General features: G+C 48.4%; 2 protein-coding genes across 4 annotated transcripts in view; one reads left to right on the top strand and one right to left on the bottom strand.

Annotated features, from left to right (window-relative positions):
• The window catches only part of SETD2 (SET domain containing 2, histone lysine methyltransferase), a 68136-nt gene extending 56485 nt beyond the window's left edge, over positions 1-11651 (bottom strand). For 2 of the 3 annotated variants that reach the window (XM_063452832.1, XM_063452833.1), the window contains exons 1-2: positions 11312-11651; positions 2462-2504 (exon numbers count right to left, since the gene is read on the bottom strand). In XM_063452832.1, the coding sequence (XP_063308902.1) occupies positions 2462-2504; positions 11312-11346 (78 nt within the window). In that variant the 5' untranslated portion in view covers positions 11347-11651. The remainder of the gene's footprint in view (positions 1-2461; positions 2505-11311) is intronic. The other variant, XM_063452834.1, reaches the window with a different exon arrangement.
• Positions 11652-11983: 332 nt separating this feature from the next.
• Positions 11984-22186, top strand: part of LOC134608190 (tubulin delta chain-like) — a 35896-nt gene continuing 25693 nt past the window's right edge. The window contains exons 1-2 of the mRNA XM_063450853.1: positions 11984-12088; positions 20002-20099. Of these exons, the coding sequence (XP_063306923.1) occupies positions 12014-12088; positions 20002-20099 (173 nt within the window). The 5' untranslated portion in view covers positions 11984-12013. The remainder of the gene's footprint in view (positions 12089-20001; positions 20100-22186) is intronic.

Raw genomic sequence — 22186 nt, 5'->3', positions numbered from 1 at the left:
TGTGCATGGAGGGCAGGGGGGTGACCAAAGGATTAAATGTGGTAATAATTCTCTCTTCACAGCAATCTATAGCTGGTGTGGAGATATGAGGACACATCACAAAGAAAGCAAGTTTGCATCAGAAGGAAGCCCCACTATTTTAAATGTCAGGGCGAGCGATGTAGGCTTATTTCTTTTTAACCCCTTAAGGACCAAACTTCTGGAATAAAAAGGAATAATGACATGTCACACGTGTCATGTGTCCTTAAGGGGTTAAAGGGACACTATAGTCACCTGAACAAATTTAGCTTAATGAAGCAGTTTTGGTGTATAGAACATGCCCCTGCAGCCTCACTGCTCAATCCTCTGCCATTTAGGAGTTAAATCCCTTTGTTTATGAACCCTAGTCACACCTCCCTGCATGTGACTTGCACAGCCTTCCATAAACACTTCCTGTAAATAGAGCCCTATTTAGGCTTTCTTTATTGCAAGTTCTGTTTAATTAAGATTTTCTTATCCCCTGCTATGTTAATAGCTTGCTAGACCCTGCAAGAGCCTCCTGTATGTGATTAAAGTTCAATTTAGAGATTGAGATACAATTATTTAAGGTAAATTACATCTGTTTGAAAGTGAAACCAGTTTTTTTTTCATGCAGGTTCTGTCAATCATAGCCAGGGGAGGTGTGGCTAGGGCTGCATAAACAGAAACAAAGTGATTTAACTCCTAAATGACAGTGAATTGAGCAGTGAAATTGCAGGGGAATGATCTATACACTAAAACTGCTTTATTTAGCTAAAGTAATTTAGGTGACTATAGGTTTCCTTTAATAATTGACACATTTACTAGTTCCTTTGCTAAGAAGTTTGTTTCATCATACATGTGACCTCCGCTGATTGTTTTAGAACTGAGTAAGAAAGAAATGAGTTCGATTCCCAGCAAGGGGAAAAGACTTCATGTGTGTCCGGGGGCGACCAGACCAGGGGGTAACCCTTACACAATTGTATGAAGATAGAAAAGCAGACCTGGTGGGTCAGAAAAAATTGGGCGCCCCCCAGTGGAAATCCATGCATATATACAGAGGGTAAAACATAACCTTTAATGAATGCTGTATAAAAAGGTATAGTAACCTATAATAGGATCGCAAATAAGCGATAAACAAAAAAGAAAAAATGAAACAAATATATAGGAGGTTATAATAGAGAGAACACGTTGGATGGGGTGAAGTGTCCTAAGATAAGTTCCCTGGAGGATACTTCAATTGTCCCCCCAACGTGTGAAAATAGCTCTCAAGTGCACTGGTAACTCGATGCAGTAATACTATATAGAACCCTCCAGTCAGTACCCAAAAATCGAACCCAACAAATCGGGATCAATGAGGGTGGATAGAGTAGCAAAAACCTGCATACTCAGGAGAGAACTGTGGCAACAGGAAATAACAAAATGAGGTCTGTATACTTATATGATAACACACTGTCCAGGATATATACAATGTAGCTGAGACAGCGATCTGGTTATTGGAGTCTAGCCTGCAGTGGCCAGGGGCACAGAACTGTGGGAGAGAGAGAATCAACTGTGCTGAACAGAGTTCCCCACCCCAACCCCATACGTCCCTTCCCTCTTTCAGCCTCTAAGGTGACTATCTCACAATCCAGATTACTAGTATCACTCGTGGAATAACCTTGGTTGCTAACTAAATCTTTGCCGAGAGCAATGACACCGGATAACCTCCCTGCCTGCCTGACACGTGTTTCGGCGCCGCTATCTGCGCCTTCTTCGGAGGTTAAGCCTCTGTTCAGCACAGTTGATTCTCTCTCACCCACAGTTCTGTGCCCCTGGCCACTGCAGGCTAGACTACTCTATCCACCCTTATTGATCCCGGTTTGGTGGGTTCGATTTTTGGGAACTGACTGGAGGGTTCTATATAGTATTACTGCATCAAGTTACCAGTGCACTTGAGAGCTATTTTCACACGTTGGGGGGACAATTGAAGTATCCTCCAGGGAACTTATCATTTGTTTCATTTTTTCTTTTTTGTTTATCGCTTATTTGCGATCCTATTATAGGTTACTATACCTTTTTATACAGCATTCATTAAAGGTTATGTTTTACCCTCTGTATATATGCATGGATTTCCACTGGGGGGCGCCCAATTTTTTCTGACCCACCAGGTCTGCTTGTTTTAGAACTGGATCAGGGCTTAGCATAGACATTAGTATCGATTACAATGACAGTTTGTATGCTGAGCTACGTTCCAAGTGAAATGCTGGACACTTACAGTCGTATTCATTAAAGTGAGAATTCACATTGAATTTCTAATTTAAGGCCAGAGTAGCTGAAATGATAGCATAATGACACTGATTTTATCAGTCGAGCAAAATTTATCTTAAATTCAAAATTCACTTTGGATTTTCACATTAGTAAATAATCCTGCTAGAGGCCCACTGTAGGGAAACTGTGAAGACCCAATAAACATTATGCTCACCTCGCCATTTTCTTCTTCTCTGTTGTAATCCAAATGGGAAGGCATGCAAAAAAAAAAGGGGAGAGAGAGAGAGTTCAGAACAGTAATAAATTATTGTAACAAATTTACAAAACTCCAACCAATCAACTCTTAAAATGTATAATATATATATCTATATACACACACACAGAGTGGGACCTCGGTTTACGAATTTAATGCATTCTCCGGGACGTTTCTTATTGCGAAATAAACCGAAACGTGATTTCCCATAGGAATGCATTGAAAACCAATTAATCCGTTCTGGAGATCAGAAAAAAGTCAAAATGAGCTGGCATGGAAACCAACCCACAATGCAGAACACACAATAAAAGGCATGCACACGACAAAGCTCAGCTCCCTACCTTCCCACAGCTTGAGAAATGCACAAAAAGTCCCAAAACAACTGCAAACAATTTCCAGAATGGCTCCAAAACTCGATGCAAAAACCGCTCCAACACCTCCACACCACGTGCTACCCACAGGCTCCTGCATGCAGGTGGTGGTGCTATAAACCTCCCAGGTGCACTGCATCTTGGGAAAATTTGCTTTGTATTGAGAAAAAAATTTGTAAACCGAGGCATTATTTTCAATGGATTTTCATTTGTAAAAAGAAAATTATGTTAACCGAGGCCCCACTATATATATATATATATATATTATATCTATCAACTTTCCAAAAGGAGATACAAGACATTTTAAAAACATTTCTTTTAAACTAAAACCAGTATCAGTTTGTTCATTTTCTAAAGAAACACTACAGGTGGGAGTCGACGCATTTTGCAAAAATGTATGAAAACAAAATGTAAAACAATATTTTTCTGCAAGCCAATCATTGAAGATGTGTTTCAGCCACTCATGAAGCTCAAAAGCTAAACGTTTGTTAGAAGTACTGGGTCTATCACACAAGCAGTGCTTGATGGGCACAACAGGGGTTTTTGGGAGGTGCAGTTCAATTGCCAGCTTTCTACTGGTGAAAATAAGCAGTTTAACTAAACTTCCACAAATCTTTTCATGACATCATGCGCAGCAGTATTTTTTGAAGCATGTGCACCAGATGACCACGGTGCCTGAAGGTACCAAACATTATTTACAGGCATTTTGAAATCACCGTCAGGCAGTTAGCTTTGGCTTATTGTGTGGTAAAGGAACAATCGAAAGATTCAACATAATGCTTACAGTATCCCAGTGCAAATAGTAACCTGCATTCTGGAAATATGTCACTATAATTAAAGGGTTACTCCAACCACCATGACCACTTCCACTTGATTTAATGGGGACATGGCGATAGGAGTTTCAGCTGCACATACGGAGACATTGGTAATTGTGTCCTGTGGGCTAGTCACTCCCCCAGCACAGGTGATATTGGTAACCTAGAACTCTGTTCTGGGCTGCCAATGTCAAATCTATGCATATGATGCGTCTGATTGGATCGTATGAGACACCAGTGACGTCTGAAGGGGTGCGGAAGACAAGCGCAGCGGAGCTCTGTCCGACGCTAGATTCCAGGCAAGTAAAAAGCTTGTATTTGTAGGTTGTAGGGCACACATAGATGGTTCTTAAATAAGAAAAGGGGGAAAACTGGATTTGCTGAAATCATCAATCTCAGTCAGGGATGTGGAGCTCCCCCAAGAGACCGGTGCTGTAAGGGAGAAAACAGAATTAAAAGACCTTTTTTTTCCCCCTATAGGTGGGGGTTGGGGACCTAAATGGCCAACAAGGCACTATAGTATTAGGAATACACAGTTGTAATGCTATACTGTTCCTTTAACAGCTGCAGCTTCTGCCCTGGAGTATAACTGCCTTAGGATTAGATTACCCCTAGCCCTAAAATAATCATGAAACAAAGATCCACAACAATATAGTGGAATGTTTTAAGAGGAATATATATATATATATATATATATATATATATATATATATATATATATATATTGTTCTATATCCTCCCTATCTCCCACATTTAATATTAAACTTTAAAGAGACGCCCGCTTTAAAAGACCTTCCCAATGTCAGTGAGCCTAATTGTCAAACAGCCAGTGTTTCTGGGGTAGATAAGGAAGTATAGGATCAGACAAGGGTAACTGACTGTGGTCAGAGGGAACAAGTAACTTAATCTATACTATACAAAGCTGCCCTGTGGTCACCAAGTTACTAGCCTAATAATATTATTTTGGGACTTGTAAATGTGTAAAGTAGACTACTGTTACTAGGACATAAACAGGATTAATTACAGAACAAATGCAATTATGTCAATGTTTAACTTTAAGGGGCAATCTGAACCACTGAAGCAGGCTTATTTGCTAAAATGCTTAAAGGACCACTCTAGGCACCCAGACCACTTCAGCTTAATGAAGTGGTCTGGGTGCCAGGTCCCTATAGGATTAACCCTTTTTATTATAAACGTAGCAGTTTCAGAGAAACTGCTATGTTTATAAATGGGTTAATCCAGCCTCCAAATCCTCTAGTGGCTGTCTCACTGACAGCCGCTAGAGGCGCTTGCGTGATTCTCACTGTGAAAATCACAGTGGGAGCACGCAAGCGTCCATAGGAAAGCATTGTAAATGCTTTCCTATGAGACCGGCTGAATGCGCGCGCAGCTCTTGCCGCCCATGCGCATTTAGCCGAAAGGGAGGATCGGAGGCGGAGAGCTCCCTGCCCGGCGCTGGAGAAAGAGGTAAGTTTAACCCTTTCCTCACACCAGAGCCCGGCGGGAGGGGGACCCTGAGGGTGGGGGCACCCTCAGGGCACTATAGTGCCAGGAAAACAAGTATGTTAAAAGGGGTTAAAAGGGGAGATACAAACAACAGATCTGCAACTATTGCAAAGTATTTTTAGATATATTTCCAATGACAACAAATATTGTTAAATATTGCAACATTTATTGAAGAATTTTTTCTAAGGAGCCACCGAGTTAGATTAAATTTGGTGTTTTGTGTTGTATTCTGAGATCTTCAAAGCTTCAGACAGAAAGTGCTGGCATTTTGGGGAAGCACTTAAAGGGACACTATAGTCACCAAAACAACTACAGCTTATTGACCCTTTAAATATAATGTTTCTTGTGTAAAATGGATTGCAATTGAGAAACCATTAGTGGCAGTCAATATTTTTCAGAGAGAGAATAACAAAATGTAATTCTAGTTTATAATAATAATAAAAAAAAAAGATCAAAAAGTTTAAATAATAATTTATATAATAAAGTGTATTAACGGGTTACTCCAACCACCACAACCACTTCAGTGATCTAATGTGGTTATGATTGTAGGAGTCTGGATGTGCAGCGTTTCATCTAGATATACAACAACTTTTGTGCTGGGAGCTAGTTACACCCCTGGCACACGTGACTTAGACAACCGCGAATTGTTCAGCACTGCCTAATATAAATTCTGTGCAAAGCATACATCTGTCGCCAGATGTAAACAGCTTCTCCCTTGCAGGCAGCGTCCCCCCCGCTTCCTTCCTTAGCCGATATAATTTTTTTTATTTTCTGTAAGTCCCCTCCCGATTCCACTTCCTCACTCCCCTTGTGCTCCATGAGAGAGTTCATGCACTCTGAGCCGATTAAACGTTCCAATCAGGTGAGGAAGTCAGACATGGGAGAAGCCTTTTTTTTTTTTTTAAAGCAGATTTTAGTACTAAATTTTAGGGGAGAGCAAACAAAAAACAAATAAAAAAACTAAATTAAGTTGCAAACGGTGAACAATAGGGGTGAGTTGGTGTGGAGCAGTCAGCATATAGAGTAGGGGTGTGTTTTTTACATGGAGCAGTTAGTGTATAAAGTGGCGTAGAGCAGTCAGCGTATACAGTGTGGGGGGTGTTGGCATGGAGCAGTCAGCGTATACAGTGTGGGGGTGTTGGCATGGAGCAGTCAGCGTATACAGTGTGGGGGTGTTGGCATGGAGCAGTCAGCGTATACAGTGTGGGGGGTGTTGGCATGGGGCAGTCAGCGTATACAGTGTGGGGGGTGTTGGCATGGAGCAGTCAGCGTATACAGTGTGGGGGGTGTTGGCAGGAAGCAGTCAGCATATACAGTGTGGGGGGTGTTGGCATGGAGCAGTCAGCGTATACAGTGTGGGGGGTGTTGGCATGGAGCAGTCAGCGTATACAGTGTGGGGGGTGTTGGCATGGAGCAGTCAGCGTATACAGTGTGGGGGGTGTTGGCATGGAGCAGTCAATGTATAGAGTGGGGAGGTGTTGGTGTGAAGCAGTCAGTGTATAGAGTGGGGGGGGTGTTGGTGTGGAGCAGTCAGTGTATAGAGTGGGGGGGTGTTGGTGTGAAGCAGTCAGTGTATAGAGTGGGGGGGTGTTGGTGTGGAGCAGTCAGTGTATAGAGTGGGGGGGGTGTTGGTGTGGAGCAGTCAGTGTATAGAGTGGGGGGGGTGTTGGTGTGGAGCAGTCAGTATAAAGAGTGGGGGGGGGTGTTTGCTTGGAGCAGTCAGTATATAGAGTGGGGGGTGTTTGCTTGGAGCAGACAGTATATAGAGTGTGTGGGGGGGTGTTTGCGTGGAGCAGTCAGTATATAGAGTGGGGGGTGTTTGCTTGGAGCAGTCAGTGTATAGAGTGTGGGGGGGGGGGGTGTTTGCGTGGAGCAGTCAGTGTATAGAGTGATGTATGGTGGATGACTAAACTAACTTATTATTGGCCAGAAATGTTATGACAACCAAAGTTTCCATCAGTTTGTGTTTGCGTGGAGCAGCCAGCATATAGTATGTGTGCTGATACGAGCCGGAGACTTATCTGGGGAACAGACTTCCTGGTATAAGACTAGTCAAGGGAGCAAATTAGACTCCTTGCCTGGTCTGGAGAAACTAATTAAAGGGACACTCTAGGCACCCAGACCACTTCTGCCCATCGGAGTGGTCTGGGTGCCAACTCCCACTACCCTTAACCCTGCAAGTGTAATTATTGCAGTTTTTTTATAAACTGCAATAATTACCTTGCAGGGTTAAGTCCTCCCCTAGTGGCTGTTTATTAGACAGCCACTAGAGGGAACTTCCTGCTCTATAGCACAGGTTTTCTGTGCTAGAGCGTCGCTGGACGTCCTCACGCTGTGTGAGGACCTCCAGCGTCGCTCAATTCCCCATAGGAAAGCATTGAAAATCGCATTATGTCTCCTCGGCCGGTGTCGGGGATCAGTCTCGCCCACCGGCCGACGTAGGCAGAAGGTGGAGCGGCGGGGGAGGAGCAGGCAGCGACGTGGGACATGTCGCGCCACAGGTAAGTCACTGAAGGGGTTTTCACCCCTTCAGCAACTGGGGATTGGGGGTGGGAGGGAGAGGAATCCTGCAGTGCCAGGAAAACAGATTGTTTTCCTGGCACTGGAGATTCCCTTTAAGAAATCCTCACCAACAAGTGTTTTTTCCCCAACCAATTGAAAGGGATTTCTGGATATGTCCCAACCCAGGGCAAATGAAATGTGGTTGGAAAATCAAACACAGAGCCCTTAACGCAAGACTGGTTGGCAGAACCAACCACCAATTCCTTTGTTCATGACTAGTAAGGAAAACCAACCAGAGCTCCTCTCACTGATGTATGGTGGATGACTAAACTAACTTATTATTGGCCAGAAATGTTATGACAACCAAAGTTTCCATCATTCAAGACAAGTTGGGAAAAACAACCAGAAACCTTTTCACAAATGATCAGAGCAATGATGATCAAAAAAACCCTGGACAGAGACCTGGCTGGGGACAAGCTTAGACTCACAACTGTTCAGGAGAAAAACTTACACTTGCCTGGCCAGATGCCCTTCTGGACAAAGTAGAACCAGCCAGAAGCTCAAGCCAGAGGCCAGAACTCACAGTCACTCAAAAACTGAAACCAGAGAGAGATTTACTAACCAGCAGGATATTGGCACTTCAGGGCCGGTACTAAGAGTCATCTTGGGCATTCACTCAAGAATTCCTTTACCTGTGACATCTGCGGGTACAGGATTACCACCCAACATGTCTTGAAGCAGAATACGGGCTTCCATGACAATACAGAGCTCGTGTGGCCCTGGTATCCTTTATAGCACAAAAATCATTAAACTTTACTACTATACAAATGTATCATTTTCCTTCTGTGTTTTATAAAACCAGAGTGCTCAGGAAAAAACAAACAATTCAGACACAGAGAACAATAACAACAACACCCCCCACACTGTATACGCTGACTGCTCCATGCCAACACCCCCCACACTGTATACGCTGACTGCTCTATGCCAACACCCCCCACACTGTATACGCTGACTGCTCTATGCCAACACCCCCCACTTTATACACTAACTGCTAGCAAATTAGATAAAAGTTTATTTATGGCGATATCACAAATATACCATGTTGGGCAGTTGGGCTATCAGGAGCCACAACACAAAGCATTTACAAAAACAGACTACTTTCTTTGGGGGGTGGGGGGTGGTCTGCTTTTAAGGATATTCACTAAAATGAAAACTGCAGGCAAATAAACAAGGGGTTGACGAAATTTTAAATCAAAATGGAAAAGTTTTGCAGCTTAGCCATTCTTGTTGGCAAATTATGGGGATTTAAAAAAACAAAATAAAAAGGCCAAACAGAGTGATAAATAACTCCAATATACTTTCATGAGTTATTTTTTAGGCAGAGTTAAAAAAAATTCTGGCTTTAAATTTGTCACAGCTCACATTTTAGAAAAAAAAAATCAAAAAAATTAAGCAACCAAAAATGTGTGTTATTGGGGTTTTAAGAAAATTTGTATTAGAATTATATATATATACACACACACACACACACACACACACACACTTATTTTACATCAGGGCTTAAACCATCCACTCGCACCTAGCCTCGGCGGCTAGACATTCACCCCTGGTGAGTATCCTGTGGCTTGCAGTGGTGTGGAACTATTAATTAAGGTCTGGCGAATAGCATAGGACTTCACATTGTAAGCCCTGTATTTTATAATCTTCCAGTTAGTTCAATGCTCATATCATATTTTAGAATCCTGTATTGCATGGATTCTACCATCCTCTGTGCAATTATCCACATAGTGAATGAAAAATAATACATGGATCACTATGTGCCCTAGTCTCGGGCAGAGATGGGAGACACACGGAATATGTCTGAGATTGCGGGAGAAACACTCCTTGGCGGCGGCTGGGATAGCTGCTGCTTGGGACAATAACTAACTAATCTGTCCAATTACAAGTGCTGCTCCAAAGGTCCACCATCACTATAATTTAAGCCCACCACCCCAACACTAATCATAACTTTAAAATATTGTGCAATATAATAGATACAGAGCAGTGTATATTAGGGGAAAGGATTTAGAAACTATTTGACCTTTGAAAACCCTTCTGAAACCCTTGATGGCACGGACTGAAAAACAATACATGCTGGACGCTTAGCTTGTCACAAACTAAGATCTAGTTTTTATTTAAATCAGTGATTCGGAGACATCAAGACACTTATTTCAATAAAAAGTCTTGGCTATGCCAGAAAACATCAAACATGACAGATCTAGGAGGGACAGCAGCCATTTTGCTTTAACAAGCAGCTTTTTTCAGAGCATTGTTTATGTAAGTGATCATGTGTAAAAGCAAGATGGATTCCCCCAGTTTTCAGAAGTCTACGTGCACACTTACAGTGTACTCCATATCCTGTGGCTGATCCACTCCAGGCGCTAAAGCTGCTCACACCATGCTGTTAATTATTAGTTTAACAGGATACATTTAAATTTCATCTGCTGGTCTTTGGCAGCTAAGGCCCGGGCACTGCTTCCATGGAGGCAATGCCAGGGCTTTGTATGTCAGGGGTTAGATATAAACAGAGGGTAGAAACTGGTGTAATTCTGCTTACATGTGTCTAATTATTAGTGTTGAGAAAGTAAGAGGTTTTTGGTTACAGTTTAGAGTTTGAACGGACAGGAGGCGCCCAGGCGCACCGCACACTGCCAGCCTGGAGGCGCACCGCACACTGCCAGCCTGGAGGCGCACCGCACACTGCCAGCCTGGAGGCGCACCGCACACTGCCAGCCTGGAGGCGCACCGCACACTGCCAGCCTGGAGGCGCACCGCACACTGCCAGCCTGGAGGCGCACCGCACACTGCCAGCCTGGAGGCGCACCGCACACTGCCAGCCTGGAGGCGCACCGCACACTGCCAGCCTGGAGGCGCACCGCACACTGCCAGCCTGGAGGCGCACCGCACACTGCCAGCCTGGAGGCGCACCGCACACTGCCAGCCTGGAGGCGCACCGCACACTGCCAGCCTGGAGGCGCACCGCACACTGCCAGCCTGGAGGCGCACCACACACTGCCAGCCTGGAGGCGCACCACACACTGCCAGCCTGGAGGCGCACCACACACTGCCAGCCTGGAGGCGCACCACACACTGCCAGCCTGGAGGCGCACCACACACTGCCAGCCTGGAGGCGCACCACACACTGCCAGCCTGGAGGCGCCCAGGCGCACCACACACTGCCAGCCTGGAGGCGCCCAGGCGCACCACACACTGCCAGCCTGGAGGCGCCCAGGCGCACCACACACTGCCAGCCTGGAGGCGCCCAGGCGCACCACACACTGCCAGCCTGGAGGCGCCCAGGCGCACCACACACTGCCAGCCTGGAGGCGCCCAGGCGCACCACACACTGCCAGCCTGGAGGCGCCCAGGCGCACCACACACTGCCAGCCTGGAGGCGCCCATGTGATGGCTGTGTGTCCTGGGAGGCAGTGGGTGTCAGGTTGATCCAATTTTACACGGGGGTGTCAGGTTGATACCAAGTCACAGGGGGGAGGTTAGGTTAATACCATGTCACATAGAGGGAGAGGGGGGTCAAGTTGATACAATGTTGCAGGGAGCAGGGCAGAGGTGATACTTACTCAGTTGGATGCTCTGGGTCATAGAAATCCCCCATGGTGGGTATTAGTTAGTCCTGGACACCGCCAGCATGGAGGGGGAGGAAGGGGCAGGATCCTGGGACTCACAGGGCCCCCAGCACTGACCCAGCCTCACTCCCCTGGGGGTTACAGCATGATTTGGGGAACATCCAACAGTGATTACAATTCCAGTCCGGATTATCAATGAATGTCACTTTATCTGTGATTATCCAGGTGAACCCCCAAGACCCTCCTGGTGAACCCCCAAGACCCTCCTGGTGAACCCCCAAGACCCTCCTGGTGAACCCCCAAGACCCTCCTGGTGAACCCCCAAGACCCTCCTGGTGAACCCTCAGATCTTCCCGGTGAAGCCCCAGATCCTGTTTGTGAGCCCTCAGATCCAATGGCTGGCTGCCATTGCTGTCTCTCTCTCTCTCTCTCTCTCTCTCTCTCTCCCCGGGCAGGTGGTAATGGCAGCGCTCTGTCCTCTGTGAGCCTCGCTCAGGCCATGCTGGGGCTCTCACAGCCCGCGTGACGGCTCTCGGGGGCCCCTCTCCCTGCACGGCCTGGCCCGCCTGCTCCTGCGCTCTGTCTCCGGCCTGGGATCCCCTGCTCGCTCTCCGGCCTGGCCTGCTCTCACCGCTCGCTGACCGGCTCCTCCTCCCGAATCACAGCGGAAACTGCTAAAACTCATCTACTTCCTGCATGGAGACCGTAACCAGGGACTGCCTGACTGGGGAGGGGCAGCCCAGACACGGTGCATGCTGGGAGAGAACACAGGTAATGGGGGGACTCAGTGCATGCTGGGGGAGAACACAGGTAATGGGGGACACAGCATGCTGGGAGAGAACACAGGTAATGGGGGGACACGGTGCATGCTGGGAGAGAACACAGGTAATGGGGGGGACTCAGTGCATGCTGGGAGAGAACACAGGTAATGGGGGACACAACATGCTGGGAGAGAACACAGGTAATGGGGGGACACGGTGCATGCTGGGAGAGAACACAGGTAATGGGGGGGACTCAGTGCATGCTGGGAGAGAACACAGGTAATGGGGGACACAGCATGCTGGGAGAGAACACAGGTAATGGGGGGACACGGTGCATGCTGGGAGAGAACACAGGTAATGGGGGACACAGCATGCTGGGAGAGAACACAGGTAATGGGGGGACACAGTGCATGCTGGGGGAGAACACAGGTAATGGGGGGACACGGTGCATGCTGGGAGAGAACACAGGTAATGGGGGGACTCAGTGCATGCTGGGAGAGAACACAGGTAATGGGGGACACAGCATGCTGGGAGAGAACACAGGTAATGGGGGACACGGTGCATGCTGGGAGAGAACACAGGTAATGGGGGACACAGCATGCTGGGAGAGAACACAGGTAATGGGGGGACACGGTGCATGCTGGGAGAGAACACAGGTAATGGGGGGACACGGTGCATGCTGGGAGAGAACACAGGTAATGGGGGGACACGGTGCATGCTGGGAGAGAACACAGGTAATGGGGGGGGACACAGTGCATGCTGGGAGAGAACACAGGTAATGGGGGGGGACACAGTGCATGCTGGGAGAGAACACAGGTAATGGGGGGACACGATGCATGCTGGGAGAGAACACAGGTAATGGGGGGGACTCAGTGCATGCTGGGAGAGAACACAGGTAATGGGGGACACAGCATGCTGGGAGAGAACACAGGTAATGGGGGGACACGGTGCATGCTGGGAGAGAACACAGGTAATGGGGGGGACTCAGTGCATGCTGGGAGAGAACACAGGTAATGGGGGACACAGCATGCTGGGAGAGAACACAGGTAATGGGGGGACACGGTGCATGCTGGGAGAGAACACAGGTAATGGGGGGACTCAGTGCATGCTGGGAGAGAACACAGGTAATGGGGGACACAGCATGCTGGGAGAGAACACAGGTAATGGGGGGACACAGTGCATGCTGGGGGAGAACACAGGTAATGGGGGGACACGGTGCATGCTGGGAGAGAACACAGGTAATGGGGGGACTCAGTGCATGCTGGGAGAGAACACAGGTAATGGGGGACACAGCATGCTGGGAGAGAACACAGGTAATGGGGGGACACGGTGCATGCTGGGAGAGAACACAGGTAATGGGGGACACAGCATGCTGGGAGAGAACACAGGTAATGGGGGGACACGGTGCATGCTGGGAGAGAACACAGGTAATGGGGGGACACGGTGCATGCTGGGAGAGAACACAGGTAATGGGGGACACAGCATGCTGGGAGAGAACACAGGTAATGGGGGGACACGGTGCATGCTGGGAGAGAACACAGGTAATGGGGGGACACGGTGCATGCTGGGAGAGAACACAGGTAATGGGGGGACACGGTGCATGCTGGGAGAGAACACAGGTAATGGGGGGGGACACAGTGCATGCTGGGAGAGAACACAGGTAATGGGGGGGGACACAGTGCATGCTGGGAGAGAACACAGGTAATGGGGGGACACGATGCATGCTGGGAGAGAACACAGGTAATGGGGGGGACTCAGTGCATGCTGGGAGAGAACACAGGTAATGGGGGACACAGCATGCTGGGAGAGAACACAGGTAATGGGGGGACACGGTGCATGCTGGGAGAGAACACAGGTAATGGGGGGGACTCAGTGCATGCTGGGAGAGAACACAGGTAATGGGGGACACAGCATGCTGGGAGAGAACACAGGTAAAGGGGGGACACGGTGCATGCTGGGAGAGAACACAGGTAATGGGGGGACTCAGTGCATGCTGGGAGAGAACACAGGTAATGGGGGACACAGCATGCTGGGAGAGAACACAGGTAATGGGGGGACACAGTGCATGCTGGGGGAGAACACAGGTAATGGAGGGACACGGTGCATGCTGGGAGAGAACACAGGTAATGGGGGGACTCAGTGCATGCTGGGAGAGAACACAGGTAATGGGGGACACAGCATGCTGGGAGAGAACACAGGTAATGGGGGGACACGGTGCATGCTGGGAGAGAACACAGGTAATGGGGGACACAGCATGCTGGGAGAGAACACAGGTAATGGGGGGACACGGTGCATGCTGGGAGAGAACACAGGTAATGGGGGGACACGGTGCATGCTGGGAGAGAACACAGGTAATGGGGGGACACGGTGCATGCTGGGAGAGAACACAGGTAATGGGGGGGGACACAGTGCATGCTGGGAGAGAACACAGGTAATGGGGGGGGACACAGTGCATGCTGGGAGAGAACACAGGTAATGGGGGGACACGATGCATGCTGGGAGAGAACACAGGTAATGGGGGGGGACACAGTGCATGCTGGGAGAGAACACAGGTAATGGGGGGACACGGTGCATGCTGGGAGAGAACACAGGTAATGAGGGAACACGGTGCATGCTGGGAGAGAACACAGGTAATGGGGGACACGGTGCATGCTGGGAGAGAACACAGGTAATGGGGGGACACGGTGCATGCTGGGAGAGAACACAGGTAATGGGGGGACACGGTGCATGCTGGGAGAGAACACAGGTAATGGGGGACACGGTGCATGCTGGGAGAGAACACAGGTAATGGGGGGACACGGTGCATGCTGGGAGAGAACACAGGTAATGGGGGGACACGGTGCATGCTGGGAGAGAACACAGGTAATGGGGGACACAGCATGCTGGGAGAGAACACAGGTAATGGGGGGACACAGTGCATGCTGGGAGAGAACACAGGTAATGGGGGGACACGGTGCATGCTCGGAGAGAACACAGGTAATGGGGGGACACGGTGCATGCTGGGAGAGAACACAGGTAATGGGGGGACACGGTGCATGCTGGGAGAGAACACAGGTAATGGGGGACACAGCATGCTGGGAGAGAACACAGGTAATGGGGGACACAGCATGCTGGGAGAGAACACAGGTAATGGGGGACACGGTGCATGCTGGGAGAGAACACAGGTAATGGGGGGACACGGTGCATGCTGGGAGAGAACACAGGTAATGGGGGGACACGGTGCATGCTGGGAGAGAACACAGGTAATGGGGGACACAGCATGCTGGGAGAGAACACAGGTAATGGGGGGACACAGTGCATGCTGGGAGAGAAAACAGGTAATGGGGGGACACGGTGCATGCTCGGAGAGAACACAGGTAATGGGGGAACACGGTGCATGCTGGGAGAGAACACAGGTAATGGGGGGACACGTGCATGCTGGGAGAGAACACAGGTAATGGGGGGACACGGTGCATGCTGGGAGAGAACACAGGTAATGGGGGGACACGGTGCATGCTGGGAGAGAACACAGGTAATGGGGGAACACGGTGCATGCTGGGAGAGAACACAGGTAATGGGGGGACACGGTGCATGCTGGGAGAGAACACAGGTAATGGGGGAACACGGTGCATGCTGGGAGAGAACACAGGTAATGGGGGGGACACGGTGCATGCTGGGAGAGAACATAGGTAATGGGGGGACACGGTGCATGCTGGGAGAGAACACAGGTAATGGGGGACACGGTGCATGCTGGGAGAGAACACAGGTAATGGGGACACGGTGCATGCTGGGAGAGAACACAGGTAATGGGGACACGGTGCATGCTGGGAGAGAACACAGGTAATGGGGGACACGGTGCATGCTGGGAGAGAACACAGGTAATGGGGGACACGGTGCATGCTGGGAGAGAACACAGGTAATGAGGGAACACAGTGCATGCTGGGAGAGAACACAGGTAATGGGGGAACACATTGCATACTTTTTCCACCTGCACTGTGAATGTTTACATGGTGTGTTCAATAAAAACATGGCAACATTTCATTCTTTGTGTGTTATTTAGTTTAAGCAGACTGTGATTGTCTATTGTTGTGACTTAGATGATGATCAGATCATATTTTATTACCAATTTGTGCAGAAATCCATATCATTCCAAACGGTTCACATACTTTTTCTTGCAACTGTATATAATTACTCAATCATCTAGGGGGGCAAGACATAGCCTTACATATTACATGCGATTATATGGCGCAATGACATATGGGGCTTGCATAGATTTTTTTGTATCGCCAGTCCGGCCCTGCCCTTACCTCAATATTATCTATTTATTCTCCTTTAGTGCACTACTGTTATTTATATATATATATATAAGTCTAGCAGAATTATCTTCCCGCCATTTTAGTGACGGTACATCGTGTTTACCTGTGGTGATTTTTACCGGCAGTGCTATAGGGTGAGTTTGTATATTGACCAGCACTCCGGTTTGAACCACCCTGATTACCAACTTTATTTACTCTGCCATAATAGTCCTCTCTAGGAAATCACCTTCTACAATATTTAGCAGCCTCTGTACTCTGCCTGCCTTTCTATATTGCTGAGGGTTCCCCCTGGCATTATATTGTAAACATGATGCTACTGTTTCAGGTTGCACTTCAAAGATAAACTGCAACAAAGTATATACATATTACAGAATATTACAGTGGACACAGCGTGCTGCTACTTATTTATCTACATACTGACATTACAGAGTAAACTTTTATTTGAAAATCTATCTATATATATATTTTGATATCATCTTTTCATCCCCCATATCCTACACTGTATTGTACATCACAATGTGCTTTTTACCTTGATGCTTGTTTACCCGTGTGTCTCATTTCCTCAATTCCAACTCTCTCCTTGACCCCCTTCAATCTGGCTTCCGCCCTCTCCACTCTACAGAGACTGCCCTTATCAAAGTTACTAACTACCTAATCGCAGCTAAATCCAAAGGCCACTACTCCATACTTATTCTTCTTGACCTCTCAGCGGCCTTTGACACTGTTGATCATGCTCTCCTTCTTCAAACTCTTCAATCGCTTGGTCTCTGTGACTCTGTCCTCTCGTGGTTTTCCTCTTATCTCTCCCAACGCTCATTCAGTGTCTCTTTTTCTAATGATACCTCCTCTGTCCTTGGTCCCCTTCTATTTTCTCTTTATACTGCCTCTCTTGGCAAACTTATTACCTCTTTTGGATTCCACTACCACCTCTACGCTGATGACACCCAGCTATATCTCTTCTCCCCAGACCTCTCCCCTGCCGTCCTGCAACGTGTCACTGCTGGCCTTTCTTCCATCTCTGACTGGATGTCCTCCCTCTTTCTGAAACTTAATCTCTCAAAAACTGAGCTCCTTGTCTTTCCTCCTCCTAATACTGATCCTCCTCTTTCGCTCTCCCTTCAAGTTTGTGGTACCAACATCAGTCCATCCTTGCAAGCGCGCTGTCTTGGCGTCATACTTGACTCTGGCCTCACCTTTGAGCCTCACATCCAGCATGTTGCCAAATCCTGTAGATTCCAACTTAAAAACATAGCCCGCATCCGCCCCTTTCTTGCACCAGATACTACCAAGGAGCTTGTCCATGCTCTAGTAATTTCCCGCATGGATTATTGTAACCCTCTCCTGATTGGTCTTCCCAAAAGTCGTACTGCACCCCTACAGTCCGTAATGAACGCTGCTGCTAGACTGATTTTCCTCTCTAGTCGTTTCTCTCACACCTCACCCCTCTGCCAGTCCTTACATTGGCTTCCTGTATGCTATAGGAGTCAATTCAAGGTACTAACTCACACCTATAAAGCACTGAACAACTCTAGCCCCTCTTATATCTCCTCACAGATCCATAGGTATGCCCCTTCTCGGTCTCTCCGCTCTGCCCGAGACCACCTCCTGTCCGTTGTCCGCACCCGTACGGCCAACTCGCGCTTGCAGGACTTCTCGCGGGCGGCTCCCTTCCTATGGAATAGCCTGCCTACCGCCATCAGACTCTCCCCTAGTCTTGCATCTTTTAAGAAGTGCCTTAAAACCCATCTCTTTAGGAAAGCTTATGGCCTCCCAGACTAACCCCTACCTCACATACCTGTCTCTTGCCCTCTCCTAAAGGGCAGCTCACCTTATTTGATTACAAATTCCTGTCCTAATGTGTTTTACACCCCACCTCCTATAGAATGTAAGCTCGATTGAGCAGGGTCCTCTTCAACCTATTGTTCCTGTAAGTTTATTTGTAATTGTCCTATTTATAGTTAAATCCCCTCTCATAATATTGTAAAGCGCTACGGAATCTGTTGGCGCTATATAAATGGCAATAATAATAATAATTAAAAGACCACTATAGTGCTAGGAAAACAAACTAGTTTTCCTGGCACTATAGGGTCATAAGGGTCCCCCCACCCACAGGGCACCCCTGCCGCTGGGCTGAAGGGGTTAACTTACCTTTCTCCAGCGCCACTCTCCCTCGGCGCTGGTGACCTCTCCTCCCACTGCCAACGTCCGATCCGAATGCGTATGCGTGGCAAGAGCCGCGCCCGCATTCAAAACGCCCATAGGAAAGCATTACTCAATGCTTTCCTATGGACGTCCAGCGTCTTCTCACTGTGATTTTCACACTGAGAATCGCGGAAGCGGCCTGTAGTGGCTGTCAGTGAAACAGCCACTAGAGGCTGGATTAACCCTCAGTGAAACATGGCAGTTGTACCCCTCCCCAATACGCTATCTGTAGCTGTTCTCCCTCCACTATAGTAGCTGTACCCCCTCCCCCAATACTCTACCTGTAGCTGTATCCCCTCCCTCAATATGCTACCTGTAACTTTCCCTCCCCCCAATAAACTGCCTGTAGCTGTTCCCCCTCCCCAATACGCTACCTGTAGCTGTTCCCCCTCCCCCAATACGCTGCCTGTAGCTGTTTTCCCTCCCCAATACGCTACCTGTAGCTGTTCCCCCTCCCCCAATACGCTGCCTGTAGCTGTTTCCCCTCCCCCAATACGCTACCTGTAGTTGATTCCCCTCCCCCAATACGCTACCTGTAGTTGATTCCCCTCCCCCAATACGCTACCTGTAGTTGATTCCCCTCCCCCAATACGCTACCTGTAGTTGTTTCCCCTCCCCCAATACGCTACCTGTAGCTGTTCCCCCTCCCCAATCCGCAACCAGTAACTGTATCCCCCCCAATCCGCAACCAGTAACTGTATCCCCTCCCCAATACGCAGCTGTACCTCCTTTCCCAATACACTACCTGTAGCTGTACCATCTTTCCCAATACGCTACCTGTACCCCCTTTCCAATACGCTACCTGTAGCTGTACCCCCTTTCCCAATACGCTACCTGTAGCTGTACCCCCTTTCCCAATACGCTACCTGTAGCTGTACCATCTTTCCCAATACGCTACCTGTACCCCCTTTCCCAATACGCTACCTGTAGCTGTACCCCCTTTCCCAATACGCTACCTGTAGCTGTACCCCCTTTCCCAATACGCTACCTGTGGCTGTACCCCCTTTCCCAATACGCTACCTGAAGCTGTACACCTCTCCCAAACACACTGCCTGATGCTGTACCTCCCTCCATAATACACTGCCTCTATCTGTATCCCCTCCATAATACACTGCCTGTAGCTGTACCCCCCCATCAGTACACTGTCTAAAAATGTACCTCCCTCCCAAATACACTGTCTGAAGCTGTACCCCCCTCCCAAGTACACTGCCTGTAGCTGTACACATCCCCCGTAGCACACTGCTTTTATTTGTACCCCTACACCAGTACACTGCCTGTATCTGTACCCCTCCCCAGTACACTGCCTGTATCTGTACCCCTCCCCAGTACACTGCCTGTATCTGTACCCCTCCCTAGTACAATGTCTGTGTCTGTACCCCTCACTCCTTATTGTATCTCTTCTAATAATTTATTTATTTCCTGTCAGGAAATGTCATTGATTTGGCTTCAGGTCGGGCAATGTGGCAACCAGATTGGACACGAATGGTGGCAGATACTCCACAACAACGCGAGTGAAGAGGGCAGGTAAACCTTCAAACAGTGATAACACCAGGATTCCTCCCACTCTGTGTCCCATGTGGTTCCCACTCACACATTGAGCAAGACAAACAGCAGTAACCCCAGGATTACTCCCACTCTGTGTCCCATGTGGTTCCCACTCACACAGTGAGCAAGACAAACCGCAGTAACCCCAGGATTACTCCCACTCTGTGTCCCATGTGGTTCCCACTCCCACATTGAGCAGGACAAACAGCAGTAACCCCAGGATTCTCTCCCGCTCGGTGTCCCATGTGGTTCCTATGACTGTATAATCCTGTGACCCGTCAATCGTTCCCTTCTTCCCATAAAATAAAATAGCCAAGTAATCCACAGAGTAATAAATCGCTGGTATCGCCGAATAATCCACACATGAGCCAAAGCTTAATGCTGGAACAGGACTGATTTAATAGGAACAAGGGTGCTCAATTTATGCAACACATAACTCCTCCTCTGGGCCAGGCTAGATAATTGAGTTTAAGCAGCATATCAAACACAATTATCTACTGGCCAGAAAAGTTAAAATCTTTCACAATTCTTAAAAATATACTTTATACATAACATATTAATATGAAAACTGTGTGGAAGTTTGACCGGCTCGCCACGAGATTGTAGCCGACTCAGAGTTCCATAGAATCAGTGGCAAGAGCCGGTCTCCGTTCGGATGAAATTTGCACGAAAACCGCTGTAGATATCTTCAATCTGTTTCTTGGAGAATGCTTCCCTCGTTCATCTGTTTCAAACTCCCAAACGCCGTTCTTCTGCCGTATTTATAAGTGGTTTGTATGGGACTTCCAGAGGGGGACTGGGTGTTCGTCGAGTGCCATGCCGAAAACAGTTCCAAGCACTCGACGACCAAGTCCCGCTGGCTGGACGTTCGGGAATTAAGATGGCTGCCGTCCATTGTTCTCGCCACGTGTTCGTATGCCGAAATGGCGGCCACCTCGGAACAGTCAATTAACTTGCGGTTTTCGTGCAGTTACTCAGAGTTCTAAGTTCTAATTGCTACCCAGGGTGGTCCTCGTTCGGTAAACTGACTATTTTACTGAACAAGGGAAATTAACGAAATGAAAGTAACGAATGAACCAGCAATAAAGGTAATAAATCCAACGAATAAAGTAGCAGGGAATGAGAGAACCGAATAAGTGGAGGGTGATTCTTCCCACAGTGCTCAGGACAAACAGCAGTAATCCCAGGATTCCCTCCCAGTCTGTGTTCCATGTGGTTCCCACTCCCACAGCGAGCAGGACAAACAGCAGTAACCCCATGATTCCTTCCCAGTCTGTGTTCCATGCGATTCACACTCCCACAGTGAGCAGGACAAACAGCAGTAACCCCATGATCCCTCACACTCTGTGTTCCATGCGGTTCCCACTCCTACAGTGAGCAGGACAAACAGCAGTAACCCCAGGATCCCTCCCACTCTGTGTCCCATGCAGTTCCCTCCCCCACAGTGAGCAGGACAAACAGCAGTAACCCCGGGATCCCTCCCACTCTGTGTCCCATGTGGTTCCCACTCCCACAGTGAGCAGGACAAACCGCAGTAACCCCAGGATTCCTGCCACTCTGTGTCCCATGTGGTTCCCTTTCCCACAGTGAGCAGGACAAACAGCAGTAACCCCAGGATCCCTCCCACTCTCTATTCCATGTGGTTCCCTCCCCCACAGTGAGCAGGACAAACAGCAGTAACCCCAGGATCCCTCCCACTCTGTGTTCCATGCAGTTCCCTCCCCCACAGTGAGCAGGACAAACAGCAGTAACCCCGGGATCCCTCCCACTCTGTGTCCCATGTGGTTCCCACTCCCACAGTGAGCAGGACAAACCGCAGTAACCCCAGGATTCCTGCCACTCTGTGTCCCATGCGGTTCCCACTACCACAGTGAGCAGGACAAACAGCAGTAACCCCAGGATTCCTCCCACCCTGTGTCCCATGTGGTTCCCACTCCCACAGTGAGCAGGACAAACAGCAGCAAATTTAGTATCTCAGAGGACTTGAGAAATCATTCAAAATGCATTTGTAACTGATCACTAGTACCCCATGAGTGGAATGAACACCACTGACATCTGCACTGAAT

The sequence above is a fragment of the Pelobates fuscus genome, chromosome 4 (genome assembly GCF_036172605.1).
Source record: "Pelobates fuscus isolate aPelFus1 chromosome 4, aPelFus1.pri, whole genome shotgun sequence".
Classification (NCBI taxonomy): domain Eukaryota; kingdom Metazoa; phylum Chordata; class Amphibia; order Anura; family Pelobatidae; genus Pelobates; species Pelobates fuscus.
Note: the sequence above shows the minus strand (reverse complement) of the source record. Positions and strands in the feature narration are given on the sequence as shown.